At 35.6% G+C, this 16,552-nt stretch overlaps 1 protein-coding gene across 1 annotated transcript in view; it reads left to right on the top strand.

Moving 5' to 3' along the window:
* Nucleotides 1-16,552, top strand: part of CNTN6 (contactin 6) — a gene marked incomplete at both ends in the record, with an annotated part of 231,957 nt that overhangs the window by 128,317 nt on the left and 87,088 nt on the right. Inside the window, 2 exon segments of the mRNA XM_082849209.1 lie at nt 10,200-10,403; nt 12,668-12,770. Coding sequence (XP_082705335.1) covers nt 10,200-10,403; nt 12,668-12,770 — 307 coding nt within the window.

Here is a 16,552-nt window from a genome sequence, read left to right as displayed (position 1 = left end):
TCTCTGGAGGGTTCTAAGGTCATTCCTCTAAACACAGGTTCATGTGAGGGAAAGAACCAATAGAATATTTATTTTACTAATTCATGTGGGGGAGGGGTCACAGCCTTGAGGTGGACTTTGAACTGTTATTCAGAGAGGTCATTGCACCTTGAGTTCTCACTCACCTCAAGAGTGAGCTTTTGTTAAGAGCCTCAGTCACTTGTAACAATGATTTTGCATAAGTCATCTGCAAAAGGACTAAAAGCAGAGTTTCCTCTAAATTTTTGAAATGAACGTAAAACGCTTGAAGCCAAAGCTATTGGATGAATATGAAAATAAGCAGTCAATAGATCTTCATGAGTACAGTGAACGAGCCTGGCCTCACGTGAAATTTTGTTTAAAAATGACAGTGTAGAAATGATACATGTTGTCTAAAACAATTAAAATCACCTTCACTGTGAAATAATAGTTCCACCATATTGAAAGTAAAGCACATTCTTTCCCTTTATTGTCTGAATATAAAACTCAATCCTGGGCTCATAAATATCGTAGGTTTAAAATGTTTTAGAGGAAATGTTCCATTCTCTCCTCAGATACAACTTTTAGGTTTGTAGAACAATTGAATTTATGCCAGTACTTTGGAGAATCTATGTCTGTAGTAGAAAGATAGCACTATTGTTTGAGCCCAGCATTTGTATTTGAGTCAATAAAAATGTTGACAATTCAACTTAAATTGACAATCGTTCCCAGCAAGGCTCAAAATTGTGTTAGAGAATAAAGAGGATAACTATTGAGAAAACGTGCTAAACTTTCATATCTCCTTCTTCCCAATTAGTTTGTTGTTTTTTTTTTTCCTGTTTCTGGAGTAAATTACACTGGTGTTGTCTTAATGGGTAGGCCAAATTGGCAGTGACAATATTACTTTTGAATGTTGCTTGAAGGTGTAAAATATTTAGGCAGATAGGCCCAACAGCTGCTCGTTAGCATAATAATAATAATAGTGATGATAACCATCATTATTGACCTTCTATTATATATTCGCTCAGCAAATATTTATTGTGTACTTACTAACTGCCACTCATTTTACTGAGTTTTACGGATATGGTGGAGAACAAAGCAACAAAGTCCTTCACTCCATGAATCTTAACCGTAAACAAATATAATAAAAAATATAAGTATGGCAGATGGTGATAAAAGCTAGGGAGAAAAATAAAGGGGATATGGAATGATGGGTGTGGCTGTTGTCTACTCAGAGGTCAAAGAAGCCTTCATTGACATTTGCGAAGAGAACTAAAGGAGTGAGTGAGACACTGAGAAAAGGCAGTTTGGGGAGTAGGAGCAGCATGTGCAACGGACCTGTGGTAGGACTGTGTCTGGCATGTTGGAAGAACAGTAGTGAGGCCCGTGTGGATGACGAAGGGTGAGCAAATAGGAAAGTGGATGAGGGTGGAAGCACTACTTTCAAGATATTTTACAGCCTTTGGAGTTTCCTGTGAGTGAGATTAGAACGCATTGCATGATAGTGAGCAGAAGAAAGACATGCTTTCTCTTTCAGTTTTAATAGTTTTTTCTGGAGAACAGACCATCAACGGGCAACAATATAAGCAGTTAAAAGGTGATTACAGTGATTCAGGTTAGAGTTAATGGTGGCTTAAGCCAGGATGATAGCAGTGGACAGGTGGATAAGTTGCCATATTCAGGATATATTTAGAGGGTATAGCTGAAATAACTTCCTGAAAGATTAAATGTAGATTGTAAGAAAAAGAGGGGAGTAAAAGATAACTCCGAGGTCTTTAGGCAGAGCAGCTGGAAGAATGCAGTTCCACGTACAGGGATGAGGCCAATAAAGGGGGAGCAGGTTTTGGGATGGGGGAAATCAGGAATTTATTATAAGACACGTTAATTTTCAAATATCTAACTTCAGAGCGAAAATTTCAAGTACACAGCTGAATTGATGTATCTAGGAAGAAAGGTTTGAAGAATCAAATTTGGAAGTTATCATATGTAAATAGTATTTAACACCATATGATTGGAAAGATAATGAGTGCCGACTATACACTGGGTGTTCAGCTCAGCATCTGGCATACCTCGACTCAGGTAACACTTTCAAGAAAAATTTCTCCAATTTACAAATTGAGTAACTGTGTTAAAGAGGTTACTGTTAACTTGGCCAAGATCATGTCTCTGGAGTTCAAGGGATCCTATCTAAATACCACTGCATCTATTCTACTGCCTAATTTTGTCAGGCATAACCTGGCCACAGCAGACACTTAATAATTACTGCATAAAGTATACAAAGAGATAGCAAGTGTTCTGAACTCTATTGGAGAATATGTAAACACCATCCAGAGAGGTGGATTGATTTTCCTAAAATTAGTGTAGAGTATGAGAACCAGAAAGATTATGGCTCTCCCACTGCATGTAGGACCAAAAATCCAGTTTATTCTTCTAGGTCCCTTGCTGCACACCCACTCTCTCCACATTCAGAATCTCATTTATTCCCAGGAAGAATGTTTTCCTTACTTTTCAGCACATTGAACGGAACTCATGTTACAGCCTGTTACCATCTGAATAGCCCAGGGTTTTTCAATATCAGTACTACTGACAATTTAGGATGAGATAGTTCTGTGTTATAGGGTTTGTCCTGTGCACTGTTAACATGTTTAGCAGCATCTTTGGCCTGTACCCACTTGATGCCAGTAGCACCCCCTCTCCCAATTGTGAGTATGAAAAATGGCTCTAGACATTGACAAATATCCCCAGGTGGGCAAAATCACCCTTGGTTGAGAAGCACTCGTTTAGCCCATCTCTTACATTCACTCTATTAAGCTCACCCTTGAGGATGGAAATTGAAGAGGAAAGAGGAAGTCTAATCCTTGTGTATTATTCCCCATGACTTGCCCAGGCTTCCTCAGAATTGGAGGATTCCCTGAAGTTTATTCAGAAGCTGGCTAGGTTTTAATTCCTTCTTCAGAAAGGATTTGCCAGTACAGATGCTATCCTAGAATTCACTGGAACCTAGGAATCATAGGAACTCTGAGGGCCTTTACTTAGTGATTGTCTGTAGGCCACAAAGGCAGCGATCTCCATGATTCCAAACAGGACGTGCTGTAAATCAAAAGGTATTGAATAAAATCTAGGTGGTCAAGAAGTAATTATGGAACAAATGCGAGTTCAAATAGGAGTGGTTATAAAGGTGTTGGGGCAGTTTTCTGGCTTGCATCATAAACTTGCTCAGCACCAATATCAGTGACCTCAACCCAGAATAGGAATTATTCTTCTTGGATTAGGTCTTTACCACTGAGCTGGCATAACCACCTAAGAGCCAGTCACATTTTACCCTGTAGCACTACACAATGTTTGCAGTAAATTGTACGCATACTGGAATATTCCAAAAAAGGATTTAGCCACTAAATCTGAGCACTCTGCTTCAAATTCCGTTTTCTACTCATTTATTTTCTGCCTCAAGAAACATGCTACCAGTTTTGAGATCCTTTCTACAGGGCCAACAGAAGTTCTCAGTGTCAGTGTTTATTTTTACTGGTCTCTTTCACATGAGATGCTTCCCCTCTAATAAAAATTACATCCCATATAATGGGTATACTTGCATATAACTTTTGTGTTTGTATTTTACATATCACAGTACAAGATATAGGGCTGTAAAAGATGTTATAACATATTCATGCTCTGGGGAAAACAGGATTTGTTGTATGCTTGACAGAGCAGCAGACAGTCTTTAATTGCTTACTGCAGATCTTCCATTTCTAATAATAATTGTAGAGGATGGTGTCAATGTGAAACTACAGACAATGGTTCAGGGAGGACCTATTATCATTCAGTTCTAGTGTTCCTGCTGAATCATCATAGGGAGAATACATCACAATCATCAATAACAGATAAATGCCATAGATGGTGGAGAAAATATTTAAAAATTCAATGGTTTCAACTTAAGTGGCTCATGAATTATACATTTAATTAAGAAAAGCCAAATGGGAAGGATTTTAAGCTTCTAATTTGCAAGGTATTTTTCTTCTTTCCCCATTAAAAAAAATATACAAATTAAGCATGGCAGTGGCTGATAATGGAACAAAATAGATAAAAGCCCCCACTGCAGGCTGGCTGCTTGGATGAACTGGAAGAGTCAGCCTAAGGGGAGAAGGGAGCAGGGCAGGATGAAAAATAACAGTGACAGGAAGGGCTTGCAGCTTTACATCTTCACCAGTTCACAGAGGGGCACAAAAGACACCTGGATTCTAGTCTCAGAGCTACTGCAACCTTCCTTTCTGCTTATTCGCCTGTAAAATGAGGAGGTTGGGCTGGAAGAAATCTCAGGTCCCTCCCATCCCAGACATTCCATGAATCTATGAACTGATGTACATCCTTTTCTCCAGCCTCCTACACACCACCCAAAGGCAAATATACAAGGTGACCACTGTTCTATCAAATCCTTCCTAGTGTGATCACGCAGAAGACACTGAGATTTACCATTAATAGCAGTTATTTTCAAAGCAGACTTTGCCCAGTGTCAGCACCCCGTGGAAATTTGTTAGCAATGCAAATTCTCTGGCTCCACCCCAGACATACTGAATAAGAAACTCAGAGAGTGGAGCCCAGCAGCTGGCATTTTACCAAGTCCTCCAGGTGATTCTGATGCTCACAGAAGTTTTAAAATCTCTTCTCTAGAGAGGACGTTTTGGAGAGAAGGATTACTTATTACAGGTTTTGCAAATGTGTTCTATTCCCTGCTAATAGTAGCTATAAGTACACTGGAGTAATTTAGAATAGCGGGTTAATCATTTATTCTACAACATTCTGAGGAAACTGAATCCAGGACAGGCAGTACTGATATGGGAGGGAATGCGTGGTGAGGAACAATTGTCCTAGATGTGAGTAGGTTCAGGTATGCAGGGAGCTGGGGTTTTGGAAGTCTGAAGCCAAGGAAGAATAGCCAGGAAGAGCATACTGACATAGAAAAAAAGGATCAGTTGTAGATACACAGAAAAGAAGAAAGGTGGTATTAGGGAACGAACAAAGGGTTTGACATTAGAAGGATGTAGGTTCAAGTTCTGCCCCTTTCTACATGTTAACAGTATGATTTTGGGAAATTACTTTTATACCCCTAGCTCCAGTACCCTCCCCTATATATATGACAGGCATATTAGCAATAGCCAATTAGCCTCACAAAACAAACTGTGGGAATGATGAAACAGGTATGAAATAAAAGTGCTTCTTAGCTTTTTAAAAAGAATTATTCCTTAGGTAATCCTCCTTATTTCTGAACCACATTCTTTGAGCAGCTTCTAAATATTCCACAATTGAAGAAGGATACACCACATGTAGGAACAGATCGAAAAGTTTTAGCAGCTAAGGTAAAAATGAATTCAGCAAGGGAGAGATGAAAATTACAGTCTCTGGCCCCAAGATTACAGGGTAAAGAATACAAAGATTTCTTGGACACTAGCGGCAATCTGTAATTTCTGCAAAGTGAAAGGGGTTACCTTGGATTTCGGAGAGCTAGAGCTTATTTTTCTCCCCACAGAGGTATTGATGAAAGATCCCTAAGCTGAACACAGCCCTGGGAATTTGCTCAAGATTTGTCTTTATTCCATAGAAGGTTCGAAAGATGAGGAGTCACTGACAACAGGGAAATCTGAATTACACTTTTTCCTCCTCTTTATACCGAAGAAAATTTTGCTATCTAGATGGCTCTCCAGTTTCAAACAAAACCCTTTGAGCATCTCTTTGGTAAAGACAAAGCAACAGGCTCAGAAGTGAGACAGCAAAGGACATCAGTAAAGAAACTCAGAAGCAAGAGACCATATGAAATGATAGAAGACTCCAGTAGGGACTTGAAAAAGAAAACAAAGATTCAATACCCGGAAACAGGACAAGAATGTCAAAGTATATTTTAAAAAATAAAAAGCGACTTGTATTTATACATAGTTTTTCTAAAAGCATAGAGTATTAGAAAAGTCGAAGCAATGTTGAGGGTGGAGTAGACCATTCATAGAAACACAGGTTTAACCTCCCATCCACTGCAAAAATTAATCTTTTTTGCAATACCTCAAGCAATGCTCATCCATTCTCTGCTTGGTCACCTCTCATGATAGAAAACTTGTTATCTCATATATCTTCTGCTGGTATAGCTCTAAAGTTTGGACTGGTCTTCACTGTATCTTAATACAGTGAAACAGCATTCTGTAACCTTCAACAGCCACAAGTTCTACTTTTGCCTTCTGCATATCAATGGAGAGGGCTTCATTTCGCCCTTTATGAACACGACAGCAATTCGACCTATGAAGGCAGTTCAATTATTCTTCCCATTGTCCCCCTCAAGGGTCAATATCTAAGTTCTTATCACTTTCTTTGGTGTCCTCACTTCTGGCCTTTGCTATGTTTTGCTTCTCTCTCTCTTGATATACTTGAGATTTTTAATTCCCTCTCAATAGCGGGTGCTCTGAACATAATATTACAGTTCAACCACGAGACATTTGTAGGGTGTTGAAAACAGATTCCATGGTATTTTACTCAGATATTAATAAATCAAATCACTAGGAGGAGGATTAGCTATCTGTACGTTAACAAGCTTCCTAATGTGCTCTGAATAAAACATAATACTCCAGTCTTAACGGTTCAGAGTAAGAATAAAAAATATTATCCATCATATTTTTTATAAGTCATAAAAACGTATAAGTTGTAAAAACACTGCTTCATTCTATTGTTTAGCTTTCCTGATACTATTTTCATCCCATTGCTTCTTTTTCCCATTTACACAAATATTACATAGTAATTAAAAACTCTAATATGGCGAAACACATTATGCAGAGAGTGAAAACCTACGGTATTCCTTCTCCTTACCCTGAGAAAACCACTATATACATTCTTAGGTTTCTTAATTTAATAATTTATGTGAACACACACATACATACATATACACACAAGTTCTCACACACAGATACATAACTCTTAATGGGATCATACTAAACATCTTGATTTACAACATGCTTTTCATATAATGATGCGTCTTGAATTTTTTTCTTCCTGAACACTACTTTTATAGGTTTAATGCCATTTTGTGCATTTGCACATTTCATACTTTAGTGACATTTTTGTTGCTGTTCTTCCCCTGTGTCATATATTTCCCTTATATCTTCTTCACTCCTGAGAATGATATCAGAGTTCTGGCTGTATAGATGAATTTATTTTTGTTGAAATCATTTATGAATTGTTGTCAGAATTTAATATACTATTATATAGAATATATATAATTTAACATATAATAGATGATTTGATTTGATTTAGTTCCTCCTCACTATTAGTCTGATTTCTTGTTACACCCACTCTTTTCTTCTTTCTCCTTCCTATCCTCCTTTCTTATATTCTTTTAATAATCTGGTTCCCTAAGTGTATTGTTAACGCTTTATGTCTTTTTTTCTTGGTGAAAGGGATGATAAAGATGGCAAAATTCCCATACTCCCAATTTCTCAAAAGTTTTTCTATATGGATCACGTTTAAGGCCAGAATAGCTGTCAATCTGTATTGTTTCCTCATCCTTTAGACAATTTTAAATCAGTACGACTAGTGAAGAATGTTTCAGGTGGTCTGCTTCTATCTGGAAAAGACTGCTAGATCACACCAGAAATAATTAGCCTTTTTTTTTGGTCTCTACCATGTCTTGCTTCTGCACCAGTTTTAATATAAGTGCAGATGACAGATATGACCTGCAACTTCTGTCTGGACAAGAGGCCCCTAGTTGCTTCAGGTGCTCTCCTATGAGCTGTGATTTCTAAGTGTGTGATGTCCAAATTCATCTACAGGTGAAGATATTTTAACCATAACTAGTATATCCCCCTTTTCACCCCCAGCACCTATACCTTCCACTTATTAGGGGGGAGGGGTCATTTCTGAACCATTTATATTCTTCCACTTTCCTAGACATAAGTTCAGTTCTACCTAGTTTCCACAATACGTATATTTTTAACCTTCATATAGTACCACACTTGTAAAACCTTAATCCATGAGGATATTTTCCTTTGCTCAGATATCTGGCTAAAATAAAAAAATGACAACATGTAATTTTTGCAAAAATTTAGAACAACTCTAACTTCCATATATTGCTGATGGAGATATCAACCGATACAACTTTGGAAAGTTCTTCTGTAGTTTTTTATAAAGTAAAACACGCATCTATCCTATGGCTCACTCCTAAGAACTTAACGAAGAAAAATGAAAAGTCCACAGATACTTTTAGAAAAGAACGTTTATTTCAACCTAATATACAATGGTCCCGAGATGGAAATAATTCATATGTTTTTCAAGAAGAAAGCAGCCAAACACATTTTGGTATATTCATAGAATGGAATCCCACTCAGCAATAAAAAGGAAAGAAGTTCTGGTAGTCACAACTACATAGGGGAACATTAAAATATGTTCAAGAAACCAGACACAAAACACTACATTGGGAATTTGGGATTGACATGTATACACTGCTATATTTAAAATTGATAACCAACAAGGACCTACTGTATAGCACAGGGAGCTCTGCTCAATACTCTGTAATAAGCTAAATGAGAAAAGAATTTGAAAAGAATAGCTACATGTATATGCATAACTGAATCACTTTGCTGCACACCTGAAATTAACATGACATTGTTAATCAACTATACTCCAATATAAGAATTGAAAAAAAAACGTACATTCTCTTTGATTACATTTTTATGAAATTCCAATACTGGCAGAAATAATCTATGATGATAGAAATCAGGTTGTTGTTACAATGGTAGAGATTGACCAGAAGGGACATAAGAAAATTTCTGAAGAGATGGAAATGTTCCATATTTTATTTCGGGTTGGTGGTTTCCTAGGGTTTAGATTGTTAAAACTAATTGGACTGAACACTTAGGATCTGTGGATTTTATAGTATGTTCATTATATCAATTATATATGTCTCTATATATTTATATTCATATTTATATATAAGATTTCCAGAGATAGATTGATTGATGTTCAGCAAAACTGATATGTTCTTTTTCATCTTCAAGCTTTTATTCTCTGAGCAATGTCTGGCTGCTCATCTGCTGCTTGGATAGCTCCCAATCATCCTTCTGGTTTGAACATGGAAATTTTTTTTTAAAAGATATTTTTAACGTGCACCATTTTTTTTTAACATCTTTATTGGAGTATAATTGCTGTACAATGGTGTGTTAGTTTCTGCTGTATAACAAAGTGAATCAGCTATACATATACATTTATCCCCATATCCCCTCCCTCTTGCGTCTCCCTCCCGCCCTCCCTATCCCACCCCTCTAGGTGGACACTGAGCTGATCTTGTGCCATTCATCGACAGATGAATGGACCATTTTTAAAGTCTATATTGAACCTGTTACAACATTGCTTCTGCTTTTATGTTTTGGTCCTTTGACCGCAAGGCATGTGGGATCTTAGCTTCCTGACCAGGGATCGAACGCGCATCCTCTGCACTGGAAGGCAATGTCCTAACCACTGGACCGCCAGGGAAGTCCCTAGCATGGAATTCTTTTCAGAAGAATTTTCTGACCACAGATAATTCTAGCTTCCTTCTATGGGCTCCCTACAATGCTTCTGTCAAAGCACATATCATCCCACATTGACATTATCCACACTAGTTGTAACTAGTTTAACTGGTTAAGCTTTGTACGGCATAGGTTTTACTTTGCTGTATACTAAGTCCGAAAATGGTCACAAAATAGGTGTTCAGAAATTATGTGATGATTGAATGATGGAATGAATGAATTCCAAGATCAGTGGTAGAGTCCTTGAACTTACACCTTGAAGTTAAATTTTTAGCAAGTACACCTAAACATGATTAATGCGGGCATCCTTCTGACTGCAAATTAAGAAACACTGCTTCAACACAAGCATTGCTGGAGAAATTCAGTGTGTATTTTGAGTCCTTAGTATTTTATATCTCATAGCTTTTCTTAATAAGTTCATTCACTTATTCCCTTGACATCCTATCACCACATCCTTAATTACAGAAAGCTAGTGATGGATAGGGAGACTATATCATCCAAATTGGGATACATTTAACTATAAGGGAATATGACAATTACAGCAGGACAACAGGCATAAACTGGACAAACAGGGGTAAAATTGTATTCTACTTATGGAGAAGTAGGGCACAGAACTTTCAGGTAAGAATGAATACAGTAAGGATAATACTTATTTTTTCTGTTTTCTAGGTTTATCTTATGCGTGGACTTTCAATGATAACCCCTTATATGTCCAAGAGGACAACAGGCGGTTTGTCTCACAAGAGACAGGAAACTTGTACATTGCCAAAGTGGAGCCATCAGATGTTGGCAACTACACTTGCTACATAACAAACAAAGAAGCCCAGCGAAGTGTTCAAGGACCACCCACTCCATTAGTGCAGCGTACTGATGGTAAGATGATGAGTTATCTTAGGGATATACTTTATCTGTGGATCTTGAAGCCTGGAGAGATCTGTAGAGCTTTCTGCTTCCCTCTGGTTCAGTGGAGCCATATCATCTATGAGGTGAGGTTTAATTCACAATATGATGAAAATCACAAAAAATAATAGAAAACTATATAATTTATCCACATAACACAGTATAGATGATTCTGGGTATACTGTGCCATTTCTTCTCTGGCATTGGAACAGATCATCTTTTCTTTGCTTAAGAAGTATTTTGTTTAAAAAAACAATGTTTGTTTGGGAGAGTAGGCAGGTGTGTAGACATGTGTGGGTGCTGCCAAACTTATTGACTGAATTAATATATTTTCAATGGACATATGACACAGCTTCTCTTTAATGTCTCCTTCTTTTCCGTATTTGTATCTTTTGTTCACCCTTTATTTTCCTGGTTGGCAAGGCAGGTAAACGATTCAGATCCAAGGAAAGTAAATCAAGTCAACATTAGTTATGAGCATTCCAAAGAAAAATGAAACACAAGATTCATACTAATTATATTCCTCCAAGGAACATAATTCAGATTGGTCTTTGATGAGTTTTGTAGTTTAGTCAAGCTGGTACAAGATTTAGAGAGTTAGAAAACCTAAGGAAGTCACTGAAGTAGAAAAATCCTCTAGTTGATTCTTTAATTACATATTCACAGTGGGAAATGTAAAGATGGAAAATCTGTTGATGCATTTTGTGATCAGATTCTGGACTTGAAGTGTAACACTGCATAGAGTTTTTCTCCTCTCTAAGGAGCTTAAGAAAAGCAGGAATACAATGTTAATGATGGCTAAAGAATCATGGAACTAGCTCCTTAGAGGGAGTACTTATGACAGCGCTTTTATAATCACTAACCATTCAAATATATTTTCACGGTCTTAATTCAGAATTCAGCAGCCACTAGATTTATTCATAAGTCCAATTTCTCCCCTTCAGTGAGTACTCTCTTCATGATTGCAAGAGCTCATGAGCCACTAATATGCATAGAAACACTACCATATTTTCCTTTCTTCCCCCATCTACTCTTAGTTTCCTCTTTATCTCTTCTTAATTCCTTCATTCTTCCATCTCCTCTATTCTTTTCAACACATTTATGGTAAAAAATGACCAGAAGCATCATACATAATAATAAAAAAAAAACTCTTCTAAAAGTAGTCACTCAAGAAATATCAGATGTCAAAGAAATAGAAAACATAAAGTTTACCAGTTTAGTTGAATGAAGTAATACTCTTGACCTCCTCAACCAGAGCCTCTTTGAATGTTTGGAATGATTAAGGTCTTAAAAATGAGGTATTTTCATTTTATATGTATTTTGTAAATTTCACTTTTTTGTGCACTTGTACTGGCCACCAATACATCATTTATGTTAGGAATGTATTATTCTGGTGTTTGGTATATAAGTAAAAATAAAAGAAATTCAACATTTTTAAAGATGTTTTAAAGAAATTTAAACATTTTAAACAACAGTTTGTTGTTGATTAAATTAATCAAGTTAATGAGGATAGCCTGGAGATACATTTCTACTTTTTCCAACTCTTCTGGTAGCTAGCATATTTACAATACCTTAGGCTATTGTCTTAGTCTTATCTTAGCCCGTATCCATAATTCCTTTTGAAAATTTTTAAATTATTAAAATAAATTTTTATAAGGGTACAGTAAACTCATTTAGTGGTAAAACCTTAATAAACTGACATAAGAATATTTATGTCTCTATTTATCCCAACTACTTACTTCAAAGGTTTTGCTGCAAAAGTACTGATATTTTGGATTGAGGTGCTGTATCAGATCTATTACACAGTGTTAGCTAAAAACTTCTTTACTCCTAAGCAGATCTGACCCATGAGTTCTGTGAATGGGTGAAAGATCCAAGAAATCTCTAGAGAAGAAACTTGCTCGATAACTCAGAAGCATTTTAAAGCTGGGTATATTCAGTTCTTAATTGGAAATACTAATTCTTTTTAAGATGCTGTTGTGGAATATAGGGAAATTTGGAATGCCTCTATTCTGATACTTTGATATACCTTAAATATTTAGTTTTTAGGGGAGAGAGGAACAAACTAATTCCTTAAATAGCATCATGAGGTTTCCTTGCCCTCTGTCACTCATTATAGTATAGGAAAATATTGTTAATTGAACAACAGAATAATCAGATTTTGGTAAATAAAGCATTTGCTTCATAGGAAACTTCTATTCTCTAGAAATGCTGCTAGCTCTTTTGGTATTTAACAGGTGTGATGGGGGAATATGAACCAAAGATTGAAGTGCATTTTCCTGAAACTATTCAAGCTGCAAAGGATTCATCTATAAAACTGGAATGCTTTGCCCTTGGAAAGTAAGGTTTTGTTTTGTTTTGTTTTGTTTCCTGGTTGTTTTAATTAAAACAAATGAGTATTTTGGTATTCAAATGCTGCTCTAAGGTAAATTAGCAAATAGACTTTAAATGCTGGGCAAAAGTGGAACTTTCTGATTGGACTTTAAATAAGCATGCCTAATACTCTGAAAGTGATTGGGGCGGCAATTTCCCCAAATAAGCCGATATTTACTTGAGTTTGAGCACAATGAAACCCGTTTAGGCAACACACTGCAAAGGAATAAGTGAGCTTGTATAAGACGGTGAGCAGGTCACTAAACTTTCGACGTATCCTTCACTCCATCTCATCCTACATCCAGAAATATATTGCCTGGAGTGTCTCCTTGCTTAATTAATCAGCAACTCTTGTAAATGAAAAACCTGCACTGCTAGTGTCCAAAATAAGACTAATTAAAAGCCATTGTTCATAGTGGATAATTAGAATTGAGCCAAACCTGTCCTGGCAGTGGAGGCATTTTATTTTACTCAGATAAGTGTTTATCAGCAGTAGGTTTGGAAAGCTTTGAAGCCAGCCAAATATCTGCTTTTGTGCATGGAATATTGAGAACATTTCTTTGCTTTTTGGCAATATTCAAATTTTATTTTTATGCCCATAAACACCAGAATGAAGTAACAAAGTGATAGATAGATCAGATTTGCCATTTTAAAACACTGATGTACATATGAATTATCTGGGGGCACAGTTAAGTTGAAATTCTGTAGATCTGGGGTGATGTCTGATTGCTCCATATCTAACAGGCCCCGAGGTAATAGTGATTCTTCTTGTCTACAGAACATACTTTGAAGAGTAAAGGACTTGACTCTCACTACCACATTTCAGGGCTTACTTATAAATCCAGAGTCTATTTGTAATGTGGGCCTCACATTCAGAAATAGTGACTTACATTCCAAACTACGGAAAACATCCTTAAAAGTCTTCATCTTGTTATTAAGTAAATATACTGAGTAATCCAAATAATGCTGGTTACTACATCTTTTAGGTTCCTTTCTATATATGAAATCTTGTAGCTCTTTAAATTTCTCAGGTTATCCATTTTTCATATATTTAAGAGACCATATTTAATTTTTATACAATACTGGTCCCACAGTATTGTCCAATAAATAATTGACTGATTAAATTATTCTTTAAAAAGTGACAAATTGAGGCTTTGTCCATTTTTGTTTGCCTGCCTTTTAAGACATGATGAACTTTCACCATTTTCAAGCTTTCTCAGAAAATAAAGTATACAAAAAACACAAAATGTCAGCAAAATACTTTGACAATTAGTTGATTAATTTAAAAAGAAAACCAATGAAAGACAGTATCCGAAAATAATATTAATAGTTTATTCTATCATGTTTGGCATCAGGAAATATGGATTCCTGTAACTTAAAAAATACTCATATAATAAATAACTGAAAAGGATTGAGGCTGGTTCTCAAGAATCTCATGTAAATAAATTTCATTTGTTAATCATTTATAACTAAGAATTTATATGACATACATAATCCTCATAATTATGCAGGGTACATAATATTTTTATTATATATGAGTAAAATGAGGCTCAGATTGTACAAGTAACCTGTTCAATTTTATGCTTCTGATAAGAAAGAGAGGGCGATTCAGATTTAGTCCCACCTGATTTGAAGTTCTGAACTTAGAAACTTTGGAGTAAATGGTTAAGATAACTGCTCTCCAAGTCAGAGGAGGCAGATTGAATTCCCAATTTTCTCAAGAGTTGTCTGACCATCAGCAAACATGCTGCTTAAGCTTTGTGAATTCCCAGATTCTCACCCAAAAAATGTTATAATGATACCTGTCTCCTGTGTTTGTTTTGAAGATGAGAGTGGATAATACATGTAAAAACATGGCAAGTCCGATGTGTATGTACAAAAAAAACCCTGAATGATAAATATACATTCATTGTTAAGTTTATACCTAAAGGAACTACTGCACATGAAATAAAATTAAGGAAGAATGGGAAAATGATGAGAATTACTTAACTGCACCTCATAGAAAATTGTCAAGGAAATAATTGATTTAATGGAGTATGCTTAAAAACACTTTACCTGCCAAAATTAATGTTGAAATTATATTTATTAAATTATTAATATGGAATTGAAATGCCTAGGGGTTAAAATGGAAAGTCCAAAGCATCCACAGGGTCAAAGAGATAGTGTTAAAATGTCATGTATAAGAAACATATATTCTGTGTAACTGAAGTGCAGATCTAGTTCTCATTTCTTCAAATGAACAGAATGTGTATGAAAATGCTTTGTATACTTTGGAAAATATTATACAAATTTTAGCTACTAACAAAAAGACTTTTTATATATGCTCGCCAATAGTTTTCAGAAAACAAGTTGCACTATAGTTGAAACATTGCAAACATACTGAAGAAGCTTTCTAGTCCATTAAAAAATTTGACATTTACCAAATACTTTACTGACTTTTTAAAATTTGCAACATTAACAAACATAAAAACAATGCACTCCCTAGACAATTAATTATGTAACAATTAATTAATAACAATCTGAAAAGAACAAAATCAAACCACTTTTTAAATTATAAATCTCTATTTGCAGATTTATTGCCAAGCATTTTACAAACTATTGAATGATAATTATAATCATGTTCTCTGACAGCTCTTTATAAAAATATTGCTGTTCAGCACTTGGTTTTGTTTTGTTTTTTTTCCAAATGTTGGGACTGCTTTGTATAAATCCTTTTAAATCTACTTGTTCACTTTCTGAGGTATTGCACATCTCTGTAATAAGTTCGATAAACCCCAAACTGAAATAAGCTAATTGGTTCAGTGAAGAATAGAATCAAAGTTCTTTTTCTTATTAACAATGTTTCTAAACACTTTTGCTAACTACTGACTGCTATTTATGCTATAAACTACACATTCATGAAACTAAGGTTTAAATATTTTAGTTAATAAGAGAAAGGAGGGAAAGTAGGAAGGAAGGGAGTAAGGAAATCAGTAGGTGGATAGGTGAATAGGAAAGAGGAACAAAAAAAGAAAAAAGAACACAGGTCAATGCCACATCTTATTTAGTTTTTTATTTTTAGGACCTACGACAGTTCCTGAAATACTGACTAGTTTTCATTAAATATTTGTGGAAATACATCCTAAGTAATTAGGAAATAATTCCCTTTATCCCTGGGAACATTCTTTCTCTTGAATGGGTAGATTATTTTGGAATTTATCTTGCTTGTTGTTCTCTGAGCTTCCTGGGTCTACCGTTTGGTGGCTGTCATTAATTTTGGAAGATTTCCAGTCATTGTTATTTCAAATATTTATTCTGTTCATTTCCCTCTTTGTTCTCCTTCTGGTATTCCCATTAGACATCTGTTGCACCGTTTGTAATTGCCCCCAGTTCTTGGATATTCCATTCTTTTGCTGCTGTTGTTTGTTTGTTTGTTTTTTCTCTTCATATTTTAGTTTGGGAAGTTTCTATTGATATTTCTTCTAGTTTACTTACTCTTTCCTTCATCACATTCAGCCCACTGGTGAGCCTATCAAAGACATTCTCATTTGTATTAGTGTTTTTATGTCTATAATTTTTTTTTGAATTTTATTTATTTTTTTATACAGCAGGTTCTTATTAGTTATCCATTTTATACATATTAGTGTATATATGTCAATCCCAATCTCCCAATTAATCATACCACCATCCCCAGACCCTTTCTTAGAATCTCCTTTTTTTCTGCTACATTAATCATCTGTTCTTGCATGTTGTCTGCTTTTTCCATTAGA

The sequence above is a fragment of the Leucopleurus acutus genome (assembly GCF_964270905.1).
Source record: "Leucopleurus acutus genome assembly, chromosome: 10".
Taxonomy (NCBI): Eukaryota; Metazoa; Chordata; class Mammalia; order Artiodactyla; family Delphinidae; genus Leucopleurus; species Leucopleurus acutus.
The sequence above is the reverse complement of the archived record's forward strand: the minus strand, read 5'-3'. Positions and strand labels throughout refer to the sequence as shown.